Here is a 20,967-nt window from a genome sequence, read left to right on the forward strand (position 1 = left end):
ATGCTGTCCAGGTAAGTGCGCAATAATGTCGGGCCTCCAGGAAAGAAGTGACATAGAGTTCTTACCAGTTTTCTAATCGTGACCGCCATTGCCAACCCTAAATTCTGCCCATAGAGTACTCAAATAAGGAAATAATTGTTAGAATGCAACCGGCGACAACTTTGTATTGGATGTAATGTGACCAATGGTACCAAGCTATAAGGGTCAGTTGACCCAGTAAACCATGGAACCAATTACAGTAATAGTCAGCTGACCAGCTAATTCACCATAAATAAGAACCTGTTTAGAATTGTGGGGAGCTTGGAGTGGTGCAGGGCGTGGCCCCAAGTTTGGAGTAATGATGTTTCTTTATTAAACCCTTTCTTTGATTTATAAGTTGGAGTAAGTTTTGTTCTATTTTTATTGTCTGCATTTGAAGAGTTACTTCTGATGAAACATTGGTAGCAGAGGAAAACCCATTGTAACTTGGTGTTTGTTTTTGAAGAAGTGCTACAACCATGGCAGAAGTAAACTGGTGGTATTGGATTGTCCCCCTCCCCTGCCTTTTCAGATGCCGAACCATATCAGCAATGGAAGGCAGAAGTGGAAATGTGGACCCTTGTCACTACGATACCGAAAAAAAAAGCAAAGTATGGCATTAGCTTTGTCACATCCAATTAAGAGCAAGCTAAGGAGCAAAGTATTTTCCGATTGGACGGCAAATGCCCTAAATAAAGAAGAAGGGCTACAGCTCCTGCTACGATGCTTAGATAAGTTTTACAAAACAGATGAATTCTTGGAGAATTATGAAGGATGGGTGATGTTTGACAGGCTTAGGAGACAAGATACCCAGTCCATGGAAGAGTATATCATGGATTTTGATAGGGGCCATAACAGGCTAATGAAATTTAATTTGGAGATTCCAGATGCAGTATTGGCCTTTAAGTTGTTGGACTGTACATATCTGTCGCAAATGGATATTCTTTTAGTAATGACTGGAATATAATCAGAAAAGCAGGAAAAGTCTCAAACATTGGCTCAACATCCAGGAACGAGGGCAAGAAGCCAAAGCTATAGATTGGGAAAATGGGGTGGATAGATGGAAACAAACAAAGTGAGACCTAAGTCCTGAGGATGAGACAGTAAGCATTCATGAACCCAGGAAAAAGACGTGAATCGGGGACCAAAGTTGAGTCCAACAGAGAATAGCGGTCTGAGAGTAGCAGCCCTGACTGAAACATACATGACAGTAGAGGCCGGAGTTTAACGAGGAAGACTAGGAATCAAACCAATGATAGGAATAGGAGTAGAAGCCCCCATGATGAGGAAGTATTGATAGCTGCAAACAAAATGGAGCTCGCGCAAGTAAGAGAGGCCAAACAAATAGAGCTAGAAAGTTGGAAAGCGTTTGGGATGTACAACGAGGTACCAGATGAAGAGCAGCCTGCTTTGCCCATAGGTGGGTTTGCACAGAGAAAGTTTTGCAAGATGGGATATATAAAGCTAAAGCCAGATTAGTAGGTATGCCATGGGTATGAGGAACATTTGGATGCAAGAGACATTAGGGTTTATTCCCCCACAGCAGGGAAAGAGACACTGACATGTTTTTTTGCTGTTCTAGCGACTAATAATTGGATGTATAAATCAATTGCTATCAGAGCAGCATTTCTGCAGGGTGAAACATTTCAGAGAAAAGTTTTTTTGAGGCCATCCAAAGAGGCAGATAACACACAGGGACATTTGTGGAAATCGAACAAATGTGTAGATGGGTTAAGTCATACATCAAGGGTTTGGTATTTCTCTGCACGATCTGTATTGCTGAAGACTGGCTGTGTCCAGTTAAAAGCAGATCCAGCAGTGTTTTACTGGAAGGCTAAAGGAAAATTAGCTGGAATTTTTATAATGCATATGGATGATTTCCTATGGGGTGGCACAGAAGAATTTGAAAAAAGGATAATTGAGAAGCTGAAAACAGAATTTAAGGTAGGGAGTCAAGCAACTGGTGCCTTTCGATATTTTGGTCTTGATATCTGACAAAGTACCTTTGGTGTAATGATGAGTCAACAGGGATATCTAAACAATATTGATCCCATTCCCATCACTAGAGAAAGGTCAATGGAAAAAGAGGAACGGGCCAATGAAAAACTATCGGAATTGTTGAGTATGATAGGACAGCTAAATTGGCTATGCACACAGACAAGACCGGATGGGAGCTAAAATGTCCTAGAGCTCAGTAATATGTTGAAGCATGCCACAGTCAGAGAGATCTTGCAGGCTAATAAAACATTTTAAAAGGTTAAAATTAGAGGAGTGTGTAATTAAATTCCCGGCACTAGGGGAACCGGAAGATATGAAATTGGTTGTGTTTAGTGATGCTTCACATGCTAATCTACCAGATGGACATTCAAGCGGTGCTGGATTCATAATATTCCTGGTAGGTAAGGAAGGAAAATGTTACCCCTTGGTCTGGGAAGCAAAGAAAATAAAAAGTACATTGGTGGCTAAAATCCTAGCGTTAGTGGAGGCATTGGTTATAGGGATATATTTGTCTGACACATTAACAGAATTATTTTTTATGGGCACATCAGGTAAGAAAGTACTAATTGAGTGTTACGTGGACAATTGGTCTTTATGGGACAATGTTCACTCAACAAAAAGTGTAACAGAAAAACGACTAAGAATTGATTTGGCCAGCATTAAACAAATGCTGGAAAACAAGGAGGTTTCCAACTTAACTGGGTTGGTGCAAATCTACAGGTATCTGACTGTTTTACAAAAAGGGGTGCAGGTACTGAAAAGTTATTAAGAATACTGGAGGATGGTTGTCTTAAATTATTTTGAAAAAAAAATTAAAACAGAGGGAATCTGTTAGAATGCATCCAGTGACAATTTTGTATTGGATGTAATGTGACCAATGGTAACAAGCTGTAAGGGTCAGCTGACCCAGTAAACCATGGAACCAATTACAGAATGATGTAATAGTCAGCTGACCAGCTAATTCACTATAAATAAGAACCTATTTGGAATTGTGGCGAGCTTGGAGTGGCCCAGGGCGTGGCCCCAAGTTTGAAGTATTGATGTTTCTTTATTGAAGCCTTTCTTTGATTTATAAGTTGGAGCAAGTTTTGTTCTACTTTTATTGTCTGCATTTGAAGAGTTACTTATGATGAAACAGTAATGCGGAACCTTTATAAATTGAATTAGGCCACATCAAGAATACGAAGTCCAGTTCTAGGTACCACAGTTTAGGGTGAGGTGGAGATGCCAGCGTTGGACTGGGGTGGTCACAGTCAGAAGTCTCATAACACCAGGTTAAAGTCCAACAGGTTTATTTGGAATCGCGAGCTTTTGGAATGCTGCTCCTTCATCAGGTGAGTGGAGGTTAGTTCACAAATATGCATATATAGGCAAAGACACAGTTGCAAGATAATTACAGATTGGAATGTGAAGAATGGTTGGAATGTGAGTCTTTAAAGGTAATCGCATTGTTTGCAGCAAACTACCCAGCCTTCAGGAGAACAATGACCATGACACCATACAACCCTGCCATGGCAACCTCTGCAAGACACCGGATCATCAACATGGATCGCACCATCACACGTGAGAACACCACCCACCAGGTACACGATATATACGCATGCGACTCGGCCAATGTTGTGTACCTCATACACTGCAGGAAAGGATGTCCTGAGACATCGGTGAGACCATGCAGACGCTATGACAACGGATGAATGGGCACCGTGCAACAATCGCCAGGCAGGAATGTTCCCTCCCAGTCGGGGAGCACTTCAGCAATTAAGGGCGTTCAGCCTCTGATCTTAGAGTAAACGTTCTCCAAGGCGGTCTTCAAGACACATGACAACGCAGAATCGCTGAGCAGAAACTGATAGCCAAGTTCCGCACACATGAGGACAGCTTCAACCAGGATCTTGGGTTCATGTCACACTATTTGTAACTCTCACAATACTGCCTGGGTTTGCAAAATCCTACGAACTGTTCTGGCTTGAGACAATTCATCTCTCTTTAACCTGTAACCTCTCTCTCCACGCACACTGTTTGTACCTGTAAAGACTTGATTACTCTCAAGACTCACATTCCAACCATTCTTCACATTCCAATCTGTAATTATCTTGCAATTGTGTCTTTGCCTATATATGCTGTGTTTGTGAACTAACCTTCACTCACCTGATGAAGGAGCAGCACTCTGAAAGCTTGTGATTCCAAATAAACCTTTAACCTGGTGTTGTGAGACTTCTTACAGTTTAGGATGGTATTCAAGGTCTTGGCGAAGGTGCAAAGAAAAATTACTAAATGATAGTAAGGAATACAGAATACAGTGACATCAGCAGAGGAGACACAATTGAACGATGATATTTTCTTTATCAAAATAGTAAGTTTAATTGTGTAATAAATAGAGTCGTAGCTGGTTAGCTTGGGCTTGTGGCGTGCACATTCTATTTCACATGGGAACTCCAGGTCTTACTTGTGGCCTGGATTGTCACATGCAGGATATATTGTCAGCTGCAACTGCAATTTAACTGTGGACGTAGGAAAGCTTTTAAAAATGTCTATTCAGGCGGAAATTAACAGTCTCTTGGACAAATGTGGATTAATTAAGAAAAGCCAACACGGATTTCTGAAGGGTGAATCAGGTTTTACTAACTTGCTCAAGTTATTGATGTGTCAACAGAGAGGATTGATGAACGTAATACAGTTAATGTGGTATACATGCTCTTCCAAAAGGCATTTGATAAAGTGCTATATGTCCTTGTGGAGACAAAGTTCTGCCTTCACATTGAGGACACCCTCCATTGTGTTGTGTGCTGCTAACATCATACCAAATGTTGTAAATTTCAGACAGATCTAGCAACTCAAAGCTGAGCATCCACGAGGCACTGTGGACCACCAGAGGCAGAATTGTATGCAGCCATTATGTGTAATGTCAAGACCCAGCATATCCCCCACTCTACCATTACCATCAATCTGGGGGATCAATCCAGGTTCAATGAAGAGGGCAGGAGGGCACGGCATGAGCAGCAGCAGGCATACCTATAAATGACATATCAACCTGGTTGATACGTCATTGGTGAAGCCACAACACAGGACTACTTGCATGCCAGACAGCGGAAGCAGCATGTGGACAACATAAGCGATTGCACAACTGATGGATCAGATCTAAGCTTTGCAGTCCTGCAAATTCAATCATGAATGGTGGTGAACAACTAAACAACTAACTGGAGGGGGTGGCTCCACATAAATCCCCATCCACAGTGATGGGGGAGTCCAGCCCACCAGTGTAAAAGGCAAGGCTGCAGCATTTGCAACAATATTGACATCAAGGCACCATTTGACTGAGTGTAGCATCGAGGAGCCCTAGCAAAACTGAGGTCGGTGGGAATCGGGAGGAAAGCTTTTATACAGAAAAAAATATACCATACATAATCCTTAAAGCATTGATCTCAATTTTCAGATCATTTGATGATGAATAGATGGTGAAACTGGCACAATGTGCCAAATGGATAGATATCTGATAACCTTAGGATTGCATGAGGTTGCAGATCTAATGGGGTTGACTGCCCCATTTGAAAAACTGATCTGTAAATGCATATCCTAACAGCAAAATACCTTGAGCAAAAGCTTGTATTAATGTATTTAAGTGTAGTCAAAACAAATCTAAACAAAAAATGAACATGAGTTAGTTTTGTCAGTGTGGTTCATTTAACCATGTTTGTACAGAGTAAATGAAAATAACTTAAATAAAGCTATAAATTAAACAAAGACTTACCTAAAACATGTAAAAACTTCATTCCTTTAAAAGCTTCCTTTTGTATTTTCTTAATTTTGTTACCATCAATTCTTAGTTCCACAAGGGATTTAGGTAAATTGGTGGGAATCTGAGGTAGTAAATTCCACGAAAGATAAAGCAATTTCAAATATTTCATGGACCGAAATGCCTTGGGGTGGATTTTGGTTATCTGATTGTTAATTAAGAAAAGTGCCTAGGTGGGGAAAAAAGAGAGGTAGTTTTTCATCACATTTTGATGATTCATATCAGCAAGTAACTACTTGGAAATATTGAAATGAAAATAGTACCATCCTGACAGGATGAACAATCTTGAAGCAAGGATGGATTTAGTATATGAATTCAGTACTTTTCAGAAATGCAGTCAATTAACACATTAGCCAAATGCCAGTGTCTGAATCGAGCCTTATGGTAAAATAAAAATATCCCTGTAGTCCTTTCTGCAATGAGTATGAGAGTACGTCCACAGCACTGTCTGATTTTTACAAATCAAGAGTTATGCAACAATTTTCAACAACAATATGCAACTCATCTCCAAATTCTGTGGCCTGGGCCTCAGCTCCTCCCTCTGCGACTGGACCCTGAAACTTCCTAACCCACAGACCACAATCAGTAAGGATAGGCAACAACATCTCCTCCACGATCATCCTCAACACCGGTGCCACACAAGGCTGTGTTCGCAGCCCCCTACTATACTCCTTATACACCTATGATTGTGTGGCCAAATTCCCCTCCAACTCGATGTTCAAGTTTGCTGACGACACCCCTAGTAAGTCGATCTCAAACAATGACGAGACAGAGTACAGGAATCAGATAGAGAATCTGGTGAACTGATATGGTGACAATAATCTCTCCCTCAATGTTAACAAAATGAAGAAGATTGTCATCGATTTCAGAAAGCATAGAGAAGAACGTGCCCCTGTCTACATCAACGGGGACAAAGTAGAAAGGGTCGAGAGCTTCAAGTTTTTAGGTATTCAGATCAGAACAACCTGTCCTGGTCCCTCCATGCCGATACCATAGTGAAGGAAGCCCACCAACGCCTCTACTTTCTCAGAAAACTAAGGAAATTAGACATGTCAGCTACGACTCTCACCAACTTTTACAGGTGCACCATGGAAAGCATTCTTTTTGGTTGTATCACAGCTTGGTATGGCTCTTGCTCTGCCCAAGACTTCAAGAAACTACAAAAGGTTGTGAATGTAGCCCAATTCATCACGCAAACCAGTCTCCCATCTATTGACTCTGTCGACACTTCCCGCTGCCTCAGCAAAGCAACCAGCATAATTAAGGACCCCACGCAACCTGGACATTCTCTCTTCCACCTTCTTCCGTCAGGAAAAAGATACAAAAGTCTGAGGTCACGTACCAACCGACTCGAGAACAGCTTCTTCCCTGCTGCCATCAGACTTTTGAATGGACTTACCTTGCATTAAGTTGATCTTTCTCTACAACCTAGCTATGACTGTAACACTACATTCTGCACTCTCTCGTTTCCTTCTCTATGAACGATATGTTTTGTCTGTATAGCGCGCACGAAACAATACTTTTCACTGTATGCTAATACATGTGAAATAATAAATCAAATCAAATTTTTGGTTTGGTGACAAAATCCCCAAAGTGGTTGAAAGAACAGTGAAATATGACTCTCAAGTGATTGAAGAAAGATGGCACCCTGGAAGCTAGCATTCATTCTAATTACAATTTCAAGTGTACACCCAAAGCAAGAGAAGTACCATAATGAAACATCTAGGAGTTTATGAAAGCTCAGAGAACCCTTTGGTGGACAGTGAGAAAACAATCTTTGTTTTTAGGACTAGGAAACGTAATCACATTATATTGCCTGGACACTAGGGGCCGATCCAAATGGAGAAGTCTCTGTCATCAAGCAATTTTGACTTTTAATGAGACCAGAGTCAAGTGTCTTCAGGACAAGAGAACGCGGTGGAAAGCCAATGCCTCCATCCATTCCTCCAATATTGATTTCATGTAACCTATCTGCAATCTGTTGTGCAAATCGAAACTTGGCCTGATGTCACATGAAATGACACCAACCTGGACCGTAAACTGGTCTTATTTTTTACTTGCTAAACATTCATCCATCGAAGTGACAGGAGAATTCACAGAGAAGGAATAAAAAATAGAATTATCCTTGGAGGTCCTATCAGTAATGGATTTCTTTAGTTGTGGATCTCTTATCAAAATAATTGCAGCCAGATCTTCCATTTGTTCAGCTGCCTTTGAGTGGACTTGTTACTAGTTGAGAATATGTATTTCCTTGTTCCAAGAGGTGGCAAATAAGCTTGACTTCGAGATCATTTACTAGGTCGGTGTGATGGGCCAGATTTATGTTTGTTGTTTTTATCAGTAGAAGCAAGATTGTGAGTTATTTGATTACAAATAACTAGATTCACCCAAGTCTGTTTCTGAGACATCTCTACAGAAATTAAAAATTAATGGCAATTTTTTGGAAGAATGGATTCTCTGTTCTGTCTATTGGGATTGGGGTGCTTATTTGTAATGTTGTGGTTGAATAAGCCAAACAAATCATAATAGGTTTCAAAATCCAATTTTAAACATTTTCACCTGTGATTCCACCAAAGTTTTAACTTCAAATCGATGAACATGAATGCATGCATTGTAAATTGCCTGATTGACTACATCATGCCTTTAACAACTTTAAATTGCTTTGTAAAAAAGAAAAGCTATAATGCAGTGGAAAATTGAGCAGGCTGGTACATTTTAAGATTTTCCTGTCTCATATTTGATAATCTGACTAATTAATAAATTTAACTTCAAATTTAAATGGTATCAGATAGGAACTTTCAAAAGTTGTGAGAGTCTGTTGGCAGGCAAGGGATGTCTGGTAAGTGGGAGGCTTTCAAAAATGTATTAACCAGGTTCAAGGTAAGCACATTCCTCTTAGAGTGAAGGGCAAGGCTGGTAGAAGTAGGGAACCTTGGATGACCCGGGATATTGAGGCCCTGGTCAAGAAGAAGAAGGAGGCAATGACATGCATCGGCAGCTGGGATCAAGCGGAACCCTTGAATAGTATAGAAGGTGTAGGAGTAGAGTTAAGAGAGAAACCAGGAGGGCAAAAAGGGGACATGAGATTGCTTTGGCAGATAAGGCAAAGGAGAATCCAAAGAGATTCTACAAATACATAAAGGGTAAAAGAGTAACTAGGGAGGGAGTTGGGCCTCTTAAGGATCAACAAGGTCATCTATGTGCGGATCCACAAAAGATGGGTGAGATCCTAAATGAATATTTCTCATCAGTATTTACTGTTGAGAAAGGCATGGATGTTCGGGAACTTGGAGGAATAAATAGTGATGTCTTGAGGAGTGTACATATAACAGAGAAGGAGGTGCTGGGAGTCTTAAAGCGCATCAAGGTAGATAAATCCCCGGGACCCGATGAAGTGTATCCCAGGATGTTGTGGCAGGCTAAGGAGGAAATTACTGGTCCCCTAGCAGAGAAATCTGAATCATCAATAGCCACAGGTGAGATGCCTGAAGATTGGAGGATGGCAAATGTTGTGCCTTTGTTTAAAAAGGGCTGCAGGGAAAAGCCTGGAAACCTGGGAGCCTCACATCTTAGTGGGGAAGATGTTAGAAGGTATTCCGAGAGAAAGGATCTACATGCAGTTAGAGAGGCAAGGACTGACTAGGGACAGTCAGCATGGCTTTGTGAGTGGAAAATCATGTCTCACAAATTTAATTCAGTTTTTTGAAAGGGTAACCGAGAAGATCAATAAGGGCAGTGCAGTTGATGTTGTCGACATGGACTTTAGCAAGGCCCTTGACAAGGTACCGCATGGTAGGTTGTTGCATAAGGTTAAATCTCACGGCATCCAGGGTGAGGTAGCCAAATGGATACAACATTGGCTGGATAACAGAAGACAGAGAGTGGTTGTAGAGCGTTGTTTTTCAAACTGGAGGCCTGTAACCAGTGGTGTGCCTCAGGGATCGGTGCTGGGTCCACTGTTACTTGTCATTTATATGAATGATTTGGATGAGAATTTAGGAGGCATTGACACCAGATGTTTGCAGATGACACCAAGATTGGTGACATGATGGACAGTGAAGAAGGTTATCTCGGATTGCAGCAGGATCTTGATCAATTGGGCCAGTGGGCTGACGGATGACAGATGGAATTTAATTTAGATAAATGCGAGGTGATGCATTTTGGTAGATCGTACCAGGGCAGGACTTACTCAGTTAATGGTAGGGCGCTGGAGAGAGTTATAAAACAAAGAGATCTAGGGGTACTGGTTTATAGCTCCTTGAAAGTGAAGTCACAGATGGACAGAGTGGTGAAGAAGGCATTCGGCATGTTTGGTTTCATTGGTCAGAACATTGAATACAGGAGTTGGAACGTCTTGTTGAAGTTGTACAAGACATTGGTAAGGCTACACTTGGAATACTGTGTACAGTTCTGGTCACCCTATTATAGAAAGGATATTATTAAACTAAAAAGAGTGCAGAAAAGATTTACTAGGATGCTACTGGGCCTTGATAGTTTGAGTTATAAGGAGAGGCTGGATAGACTGGGACTTTTTTCTCTGGAGTGTAGGAGGCTGAGGGTGATCTTATAGAGGTCTATAAAATAATGAGGGGCATAGATCAGCTAGATAGTCAATATCTTTTCCCAAAGGTAGGGGAGTCTAAAACTAGAGGGCATAGGTTTAAGGTGAGAGGGGAGAGATACAAAAGGGTCAGAAGGGCAATTTTTTCACACACACGGTGGTGAGTGTCTGGAACAAGCTGCCAGAAGGAGTTGTAGAGGCGGGTACAATTTTGTCTTTTAACAAGCGTTTAGACAGTTACATGAGTAAGATGGGTGTAGAGGGATATGGGCCAAACATATTGGGATTAGCTTCGTGGTTAAAAAAAAGGGGTGGCATGGACAAGTTGGGGCAAAGGGCCTGTTTCCATGCTATAAACCTCTATGACTCTAACTTTTAGAAACAAGAATTGTATTATTTTTAATCCACAATTACAAAAGGTTACTTTATGGCTTTGGATGTTTTTGAAGGATGTTGAAATGTACCTCATAGGTCCCTATAGAAAACCCTGTCCCAGTCCCAATAGAAAAACATGAAGCCTGCAAGTTTGAGCCCTGAGATATATATCTCTATGGTGAGAAATACAGTCTTTTAAATATCCTCAATTGTGACCCTTCAATGAGTTATAATTTTTCCTCCTAATTTAATAGGGAATAACTAATTTTTGCATTTTTATAACAATTTACATTTATATAGCACCTTTAATGTATAAATGTTCCAAGACATTTCGTAAGATGGTGAAATTAAATCAGGTTTCGAAAATCTCAACCAAAGAAGGAGGCTTTAAAGAGAGTCTTAAAAGAGGAGAGAAATGTGGAGAGGCAGAGAAGTTTAGGAAGGGAATTCCAGAACTTGGGGCCGAGGCAGCTGACAGCACAATTGCCAATGGTGGAGTGATGGAAATCAGGTCTGCACAAGAGGCCAGATTCGGAGGAGAGCAGCGATGGTCAATGCTGTAGGGCTGAAAGGGATTATGGAGGTATGGAGTTCTGGGAACTTGGAGCGATTTGAAACCAGTAATGACATTTTTAAAATCAGGGTGTTAATGAACTGGGAACCAACTAGGTGAATGGGATTTGGTGCAAGTTAGGGTACAAGCCACAATTTTGGATGTGCTAAATTTTAAGGAAGATGGAAGTTGCGGGGGGAGCATCCACAAGAGTCTGGAGATGATAAAGGCTTGGATGAGGGATCCATCAAATCTGTACAAGGATGACAGGGTAAGAAGGAAGATAGCAGTATTTGGAAATGGCAGAGGCTGGATGTAGCCCATGTGCTTTGAACATAGGCTGCACACAAACCTGGTATTCTGGAATATAGCTGACACTGGCCACATCAAGTCAACCCATATTGCACTGTGGGCTTCAAACAAGCTGAATACCTGTTTAGGGTACTGACCGTAGTGCAGGGTTTTTTCTTACCTTTACCATAATGGGTTTCAAGATCCAATTATAAACATTTTCACCTGTGATTCCACCAAAGTTTTAACCTTAGATCGATGATCATGAATGCATGCAATGTAAATTGCCTGATTGACTATATCATGCCTTTAACAACTTTAAGCTGCCTTGTAAAAGAGAAACGGTATAATGCAGTGAAAAATTGAGCAGGCTGGTATATTTTAAGATTTTCCTGTCTCATATTTGATAATCTGACTAATTAGTAAATTTAACTTTTAGAAACAAGAATTGCATTATTTTAATCCACTCTCTTACAAAAGGTTACTTTTATGACTTTGGATGATTTTGAAAGGTGAGGGGCAGCACACTTTAGATTGGTGAGAAGCATGCACTTCCTGTCTACTATGTTGGAGCTTAAAAGACAGTTTAGTCATTGCAAGACAGATGCTGAAGTGCTAGCTTTCTATGCCATTGTTTGTGAGCCATTTCCTTCCTCAGTGCCCAACAATTAATCATAATTCCATGTGGTTGTAATGGCCCTTATATTTACGTGATGCGCATTGTGGTGCGATGCTCAAGAATGTGGGGGTGGTCTTTTGGACAGGAAACCCAAATGATGTCTTTCAATTTCCTTTTGCAGTTTCTTACCTAACAACAATCTTGGTTGACAAGTTGTCTGCCTGCCAGGCAGAATAGCATGTGATGCAAGACCACAGCCAAGAAATAAAGAGCAAATAAGGAAGTGGGTAGAGAGTAAGAGTGGGGTCAGTGGGGGGAAGGATTGTCAAGAGTGGGGGCAGTTTAATCGTTGGTAGTGGTTAATGTGAGAGGTACAGGGAGATTGAGCAAAGTCAGCGATCATGGAAGCTGTCAGATGAGGGGGAAACATTCTGGCCCATAAATAGTTCTGTAAAGGTACTTACTTGGATTCATCCCTTGCTGACCCCTTTACCTGCTGGGTTTCTTAGGCCAAAATGGTTTAAAAGAAAAGGAGGCCACCAGTCCACTTTAAATCTGTTAGTGGAAAACCATGTTTTGATGATTGAAATGGTTGTCCAACCCCTCGCCTGCATTCCACCCCCATCTCTGTTTAAACTGGAAATGGGAAGGTTGGAATCAGATTTGAAATATTTGTATTGTAACTTCTCATGACCCAAACCCCACCCGTACTTGGGGTTAAAATTTCTCCCATGTCTTCAAAGAATGAGCTTATTGCATTCGCTAAACCACAATCAACAAAGTAAATAATGCTTCATTTTATTTGAACATTTGCTGTTATCTGTTGAATAAGCAGGGTAATGTACTAAATATATGAATATTAATAAATAACACATATGAAATAATATAAAACATTAACTTACATAGAGTGAATGTAGATTCTTTAAATCAGTTTCTTTTATTTCTGTAATTTTGTTATTTTGCAGATCAAGCATCACTGTTTTTTTAGGAATTCTTGCTGGCACTGACTTCAAACCTGACTCATTAAATAAAGAAAATGTTAGATATGACTTTAGATCTTTGTGCAGCAACAAACAACTGCAAAATAATTCAAATGTTCAAACAATTTGAGAGAATAATTCACAAGTTATTTTGGAAACATATTTGACCTTGGTTATTAAGATGCCTTTTTATTAAAATTACACTTGATAATTCATTGTACATCATTTGCTGTAGCTATCGCCTTATTGCATATAGAGATAATTTTGATCTTACTTTAACAAAATTCTGAATTGCATATGGCGCATGCTGAACATAATTTCTTACATTTTGTAACAGACCTGCCATGCATATTATCCCAAAGGTACAAAAAGGAATGTAATACCTTAGCACATATACACAACATACTAATAGCTCTATCACAATCATAATCCCAAGGTTACTCCACATAAAAGAAACCAATAAAGATGTAACTTGTGATTCTGACATAATGGTCGATCAATAAAGTTGAGTTTATAAGTAAATAAGGAGGTGAATTTTGCACTATCTTTTCCAGGAGTGTGTTAGCAGGCAGGGTAAACTTAAAATCAGATGATATGCTGAGAGAGCCATGCCCTTCGTCTACCTGTCTACACTGGTATTTTACCTGTTGCTGGGGAGGCATTAGTTGGACCAGCTCAACCAGCGTATGATATTTGAAGAAACAATGAATCAAAGCCTAATGCAAAATATCAGTACATGGAACAGTTGCAGGAAGTTAAATTTTCTGAACTTGCAAAGTTGTTGATACAGCAGCAATCTGTGTATACCAACACTTACATGTATGCGATACTACTATTAGGTGGGCTTTGTGATTGCACATGAAATAGTTGTGTTACTGAAACCATTTTATGAGGGAGAATTTTTTGAGGATCTACCTGCTGACAAAAACATAATGTGGAGATGCCGGCGTTGGACTGGGGTGAACACAGTAAGAAGTCTCACAACACCAGGTTAAAGTCCAACAGGTTTATTTGGTAGCAAATACCATAAGCTTTCGGAGCGCTGCTCCTTCGTCAGATGGAGTGGAAATGTGCTCTCAAACAGTGCACAGAGACACAATGATGTTGTGCCTCTGTGCACTGTTTGAGAGCACATTTCCACTCCATCTGATGAAGGAGCAGCGCTCCGAAAGCTTATGGTATTTGCTACCAAATAAACCTGTTGGACTTTAACCTGGTGTTGTGAGACTTCTTACTGTGACAAAAACATAAACAGTGGACTGAATTCTAACAGCCAAAAACAGGGTTGGTTGGGTTCTGGGCAGATGTTTACAATTCTACAATTCTGAACTCCCACCCCAACATACTGCCAACTCATTCACTTCTGGATTTTCTGAAGTGAGCAGGCCACCAACCTGTTACCAGGGGACTGTTGACAATTTAAGTATTTTAATAAGACTGGCAGCATTCTGATTTAACCTAATTTTACAATAGACTAAGGAGAGGTTTAAAATCATATGGTGTGGTGGGGAGCATACCCTTTGTCTCCCCATCTCCACTGGTCGCCCATTGTCTTCACTGGTATTTTACCAGTGGCGGGATAGAGATCGGACCAGTTGAAGCCTTTTAAAAAACCAGTTAAGGGCCACATAAGGGCTTCTTCCTCCTGGAGTTTACATTTTCCAAACCTCAGGTTACCTGGCAGCTCAAGAGTGGTGAGGGCAACTTTGAGGAGAAGATGCATGCTTTTACAGCACTGGTTGTGAGCCAGGAGGAGCAGGACTGCATCCACGTCTGACTTCGGAAACCTGCCTACCTTTTGCCTCGCGCCCATTTGTGGATTGGACCTGCATGATTCTGCAGTTTGCTCCTAAAAGTCAGGTCTGTCATCAGGGAATGTCAGTGACAGAGAATGCCCACTATGGAATTAATATACCATGCAGGGAAATCCAGACCCCTGGGTTTCTCTTTAAAGCACTGTGCCACACCCTGCCTTTCACCCCACCATGTCGATATAATATGCCCCAGTTAATGTCCAGGCTAGTAAGTCAAGATAAGCCGCAACATAATATAACTGTCAACCTTTCAAGAACCACTAACACTGATATCACTAGTGATTTTGCTGATAATCTGAATAGATAACTGGGAAAAAGGAAAGTCCTTTGCAGCTTTTCCAGTTGTAATTGATGAAAGCACTGAATGTTTTTGATGTTTCTCAACTAGTGGTGTGCATTCATAAAGCTAATGGAACATGTGCATAACAGATGAGCTGATAGAAATGAGAAACACAAATCAGAAATTCACCACTTCAACAGTTTGGTGGAGCTCTGGTTTGGATCAGAACTGAGAGTGAGCACAGATAGAACACCTTGAATTGTGAGTGGGAAAGCCAGCATTCAGGCAAAATTGAAGGGCAAATTGCCAAACATCAATCCAAACCAGGAGTTTGGTAGTTTTCTGTAGCACTTTACATCAAGCAGTTCTGTGTAGTAGAACTTTGAAAAGGAGCCATGTCATAGAATTATAGACTAGAATCACAGAATCCCTATATGTCATAGATACTAAAACCATAATTTTACTCTAGACCTAGCTCTCAGTTTTATTCAACCATCATGGATCTGGATGTATAAGCAATCCTAAATTGTGTCCAATTTTTCATGAATCAGAAATGGAAAGGTGTTACTAAATTGCAGGACATTTAATTAGTTTAAAGCCTTGCTTTCATGGTGGTTATTTCGGAGCATCTGAATTCATTCAATACAAGCTGCAACAAAATAGTGTAAAGATACTGTGGTGATATTTGAATCTTGGAGGTGAAGTTTCAACTGTGGGAGAAGCAGCTTTCCCAAAGTAACTTAGCATTTTCCAACCTTGAAATTACTATGTGACACTGTGGACTCTATGTGTTGGTGCCACAAACTGGTACATGTATAAATTGCTGAACTGAGAGGGGAATTTCAATGATCTGACTTTAGAGAGAGTGGTTGGAGTGTGGAATGGACTGCCTGCTGTGATAGTGGAGTCGGACACTTTAGGAACTTTCAAGCGATTATTGGATGGGCACATGGAGCACACCAGAATGATAGGGAGTGGGATAGCTTGATCTTGGTTTCGGACAAAGCTCGGCACAACATCGAGGGCCGAAGGGCCTGTACTGTGCTGTACTGTTCTATGTTCTATGTTCTAGAAAGCCTGAAGGAGGATTTGAAATTTTCAGCTCACAATTTTCTGAACTATCAAAGGAACACCTATTGGAAGTTATTGAAGGACAGTGTGACACTTTTTTCTTAGATATTCAATTTAGTATCTGGCAACAAATGATCCCAAACTGAGACTCTTTGTGTCAAGAACTCTTTCCATGTTTGGCATACGTGCGAACAGGTATTCCATATCATGAGTATCAATACCTCAACTACATTCTCACCATTGTACATAAACCTGTACTCTATCCTCAAGATAACTTCAGCTCATTTGTTCCAAAGGGTTCGAGCCAAGAAATTGCAAGTATCGGGGCGAAGCAGTAGCAAAATAATCAAATGAGGATTATACATATAGAACCTTTCAGGGTTTTGGGGCATTCCAGAGTTCTTCACAGGCAATGAAATACTTGTTGAAATATTGTCATGGTTGCAATATAAGAAATAGTGAAGAAGTAAATAAGTACTAACATTTTTATCTATTTTTATTTGAATAACTTTTTCTAAATGTAAGGATGTCGGATTAAACCCAGCATATAAAACGTGTTTGTCAACTCTGCTCTAAATGTAGACTAAAGAAATCTTGCCTGTAACTTCATAGCATAATCTGGGAAAGTCAGCAAAATGTTCAATATGAAGCAGTTTTATTATCTGTACTTGGCATTCTAGTCTCCATCAGAATCTTCACCAAGGGTAGACCCAAGGGCGGGTAGTTCATCAGTGTTGTTATATGAATGTATGATTGGTGAGAGCGCTGTGATTTAAACAGACCAGAGAAAGTTGTCAACTTGGTGGGACATTTCAATTTGTAGCGGTGCCGATATTGCTTGAACTCAACTCTGGTGCTTTTTCTGCTTTGATTAAATATTTTGCTAATATTTGCTTTTATGTGTGAAGAATGCTCCTGTAGAAGTTCTAATGGAGAGCACCAGATATACATGAGCTTTATCGTATCGTCAAAATATTAAATCGGGGAAAAACTGTAGAAAGTTAAGGATTAAGTAAAGGATTACTGAACTATCTCCTTATAAATCAGAGCAACCATCAAACTTTGAGAAATTAATGCCAACAATTTGTACAAATTAAGGGTTAAAGTAGAAGTTAACTTACCAGCATCAGAGCATTGGACTACCCGCACTTGGCATATACATTTTAAAGGACATGTGAAAAATAAGTCATCTAGAGTGGTTGGTGGAGTTGGTGTTTGTTGTGGTTGGATGATGTCAGATGTGTTCTGGGGACGATCCTGTAGCATAACATCATGTTCTTCCAGGAAGTGAAGAAATTCATTCTGATGTAATGGTTTAGCAAAACACAGAGCCACAAGGGATAGGAACAGACATGTTCTCATGTTGAATCCTAGACTCTAGTTCAACAAAATGAAAAACACAAAAATAATAAAACAAGATTAGAATATTACTCATATTAAAACATGCTTTGTTATTGTATAGCAGCTATTCCTAAAAAATTGTGACTACATTTCCAAGTTGAATATTTCAATCTAATTGAGTTGAGTGTTCTAAATAATCAGTGAAGCAGATGCAAATTACAAAATGAAGCAATTTAAAATACAGACTGTCCTGTGGAACATCCATTGTCTGATATCTTGATTACATGCTTGACTTTTTGCAGGAGTAAACCTGTTGGCTCATTGCAAGTCCACTAATGTTCCTTTTGCTATTAGTATTGTAATTTTTTAGCTTTTTCCTCAGTCAGAGATTTCATTCTATTTTGATAGACAGGGCTCTCCACTGGGTCTGTCCCAATTCTCCTGCTCCTGCTGTCATCCATTCTTCTCAACATTTAGAATCGCCTTTGTCTTCACCTTTCAACCTCTGTATTCAACAGATCATCTTCTGCTGACACCAACAATGGTCCACCACCAAACACATCATCCCTTCCTATTCATGTTCTGCCTTCAGTGGAGCTTGTTTTCTCTGGTTCGTTGTTCATTCTTCCACCAGTGATACCACTTGCACTCCTTAATGCTAGCGCAGGAGATGCAACACATTCCAATTCAACTCCCTGACAACTGCCTAGGGCTCCAAACACACCTTCTGGATGAGAAAACAATTTACATGTTAGTTGTCCCAACCTAGCGTTTTGTATTTGATGCTCAGATCGTGGAGATTAAATTCAGATTAGGGTGACTGCTTTAATGTGCACCAGCATTCTATCCTCATGTATGACCTGAAGATCCCTGTCACTTGCTACTTCAATTCCTTATCCCAATCATGCTTTCAACTCTTGTCTTTGGTCACTTACATTCACACTGTTACTCTACACAGTTTCCAGGGCAGTCTCATGATTTCTCTCTGTTGAGCACCCAGCCCTCTGGCCTTAATTTTGACTTAATTAAGTTCAGATTTTAATTGCAGTGTTCACTTTCTGTTTGGCAGGAAGCCCTGGCAATGTGTCAACATATTTTGAGGTGGGGCAGGAAAAAATGATTGGGAACGCTCAGTTCATTGTGTGGTTGGGATGGTCTGCATCCTTGGTAACAAAATGTTTTCTTCTCTCAGGTTGCTGGGCCACTGGAGTGTGTGCTTTGCTACTTATTCAATCTTCAATTTTTACCAGTCAGAACCGCCATCTCTTCAGTGATTTATCCATTCTTTGTATATGATATATGTCTTTAATTTCTCTCACTGTCTCATGTTAAGACCACTTGTGCCTTTTAACTATCACCCATTTTACATTTAAGCACTTGACAGTTATTTTGTTTATTTTGTTGGCGTGTTCCCTTTTTCATTACTTTTAAATGCTGTGCATCTGTAATATCTTCTTGTTTCAATGAAAGGTCTGCACCTGAAACATCAACTTCTAAGTTCTTTTCATAGATGCTGACTTAACTGCTGAGTGCTATTGAATTTTGTTTCAAGATTTCCAGTCTCTATGTTGTTTAGCTTTTAAAATATGCTCATGATGCTCCTTTTCAAGTGCTGAAGATTTTAGTCAACAAAAACTATTGGCAGGATTTTGAACCCACTCTTTCTGTCTGTGGGATGCTCAAAATCTAGAGAGTTCAGAAATGAGTGATTCTCACCAGCGAGATTGCCTTTTCCGATTTTGAGTTAACCTCACTGACGGAACACGCTGGGGAAGTGTGCGAACCTAATTTGAATGCATCAGCATATTGTTGGTGAGCACGCATGCCGGAAATTGCCCGCACTGAATATTCAGCTGGTGCCGACATGAGATAGGTCTACATAAGCGTGAAACTCTGAAGGAGATATTAGAGGTGAGTGCTCAGGGAGCCATTACTTCTCGGACAGTCCAACACTCAAGGGGCACCAAGGAAAGTGCTGGAGACGCAACATGTGCAGCTTGGAGGTGAGGGTCATGGTCACCGTTGGGGGTGGGGAGGGAGGGTGGTTGAGGGGTGCATGTGAGATGCTGAGAGGCCTTGCCTTCCCTTGCTCCAAGGGGATGCGCTGGCTGCCAAGCAGGCATCACTTTTTGGTTCCTCTATACGGGGTTACTGTTCAAACAGTAGCTAAGTGAGAGCCCTTGTTGGAGCTGCAAACTGGATGGGAGGCGGCTGTGACAGAAGGGCAGTACTGGGTGCATCTATGGAGTCCTGCTTTATTTGATTTGATTTGATTTATTATTGTCACAAGTACTAGCATACAATGAAAAGTATTGTTTATTGCGCGCTATACAGACAAAGCATATCGTTCATAGAGAAGGAAACAAGAGTGCAGAATGTAGTGTTACAGTTTATAGCTAGGGTGTAGAGAAAGATCAACTTAATGCAAGGTAGGTCCATTCAAAAGTCTGATGGCAGCAAGGAAGAAGCTGTTCTCGAGTCGGTTGGTACGTGACCTCAGACGTTTGTATCTTTTTTCTAGTGGAAGAAGGTGGAAAAGAGAATGTCCGGTGTGCGTGGGGTCCCTAATTATGTTGGATGCTTTGCCAAGGCAATGGGATATGTAGACCGAGCCCATGGATGGGAGGCTGGTTTAGGAACATTAATGGACCCAGCCTGCTTTCAGGCAGCACGGGTATTGGAATGCTGCCCTGTGTGGGGCTTGAGGTGTGTTGCTCACAGGAAATGGGGACTCAAATAGGCTGGACACTCCAAGGGTGGAAGGCCCTGAATTGTGCATCAGACTATCCTCATCCCTTCGGGTGTCCAATGGGTCCGGTGGTCCTCCCCGTGGTAGAGGGGCAGCTGGAGTAAAGTCCAAAAGCCCTGCTATCCTCTGGTACAGAAACTCATGGATTCCCACCAGTGCTTATACCATATGGTTGAAGCCCTCAGACATGGAAGTCATGAGCAGAAACATGCTGTGGACATCTCCTGACATGGAGTGCATATCCCGCGCTAAGGTCGCCACTGCGGACGCCAACCTTATAATGTTGGCCCCAGAGCTCCACCAAACTGTTGACGGCACGATCTCCTTGGATATAAGGCGATGGGACTCCTCCAATCAGCCTTGCACTCCAAGGAGGGATGCTGTCAACCCTTCCTCATGCTTACAACTCTAGCTTTGCAGCTCCAGCAGCTCTAGGACAACCAGACCCAGGGCCACGTCATTAGGTAGGGGCCCTGCAGAGTTCTGGCCTCTGGCATCCCTTTGTGTGCTAGTTCCTTGGAACA

General features: G+C 41.0%; 2 protein-coding genes across 4 annotated transcripts in view; one reads left to right on the plus strand and one right to left on the minus strand.

Annotated features, from left to right (window-relative positions):
* The window catches only part of aspn (asporin (LRR class 1)), a 31,726-nt gene extending 14,002 nt beyond the window's left edge, over positions 1 to 17,724 (minus strand). Inside the window, exons 1-3 of the mRNA XM_078209763.1 lie at positions 17,475 to 17,724; positions 13,111 to 13,223; positions 5,765 to 5,978 (exon numbers count right to left, since the gene is read on the minus strand). Coding sequence (XP_078065889.1) covers positions 5,765 to 5,978; positions 13,111 to 13,223; positions 17,475 to 17,715 — 568 coding nt within the window. The 5' untranslated portion in view covers positions 17,716 to 17,724. The remainder of the gene's footprint in view (positions 1 to 5,764; positions 5,979 to 13,110; positions 13,224 to 17,474) is intronic.
* The window catches only part of cenpp (centromere protein P), a 282,096-nt gene that overhangs the window by 151,331 nt on the left and 109,798 nt on the right, over positions 1 to 20,967 (plus strand). The window lies entirely within an intron of this gene.

The sequence above is a fragment of the Mustelus asterias genome, chromosome 3, assembly GCF_964213995.1.
Source record: "Mustelus asterias chromosome 3, sMusAst1.hap1.1, whole genome shotgun sequence".
NCBI lineage: Eukaryota > Metazoa > Chordata > Chondrichthyes > Carcharhiniformes > Triakidae > Mustelus > Mustelus asterias.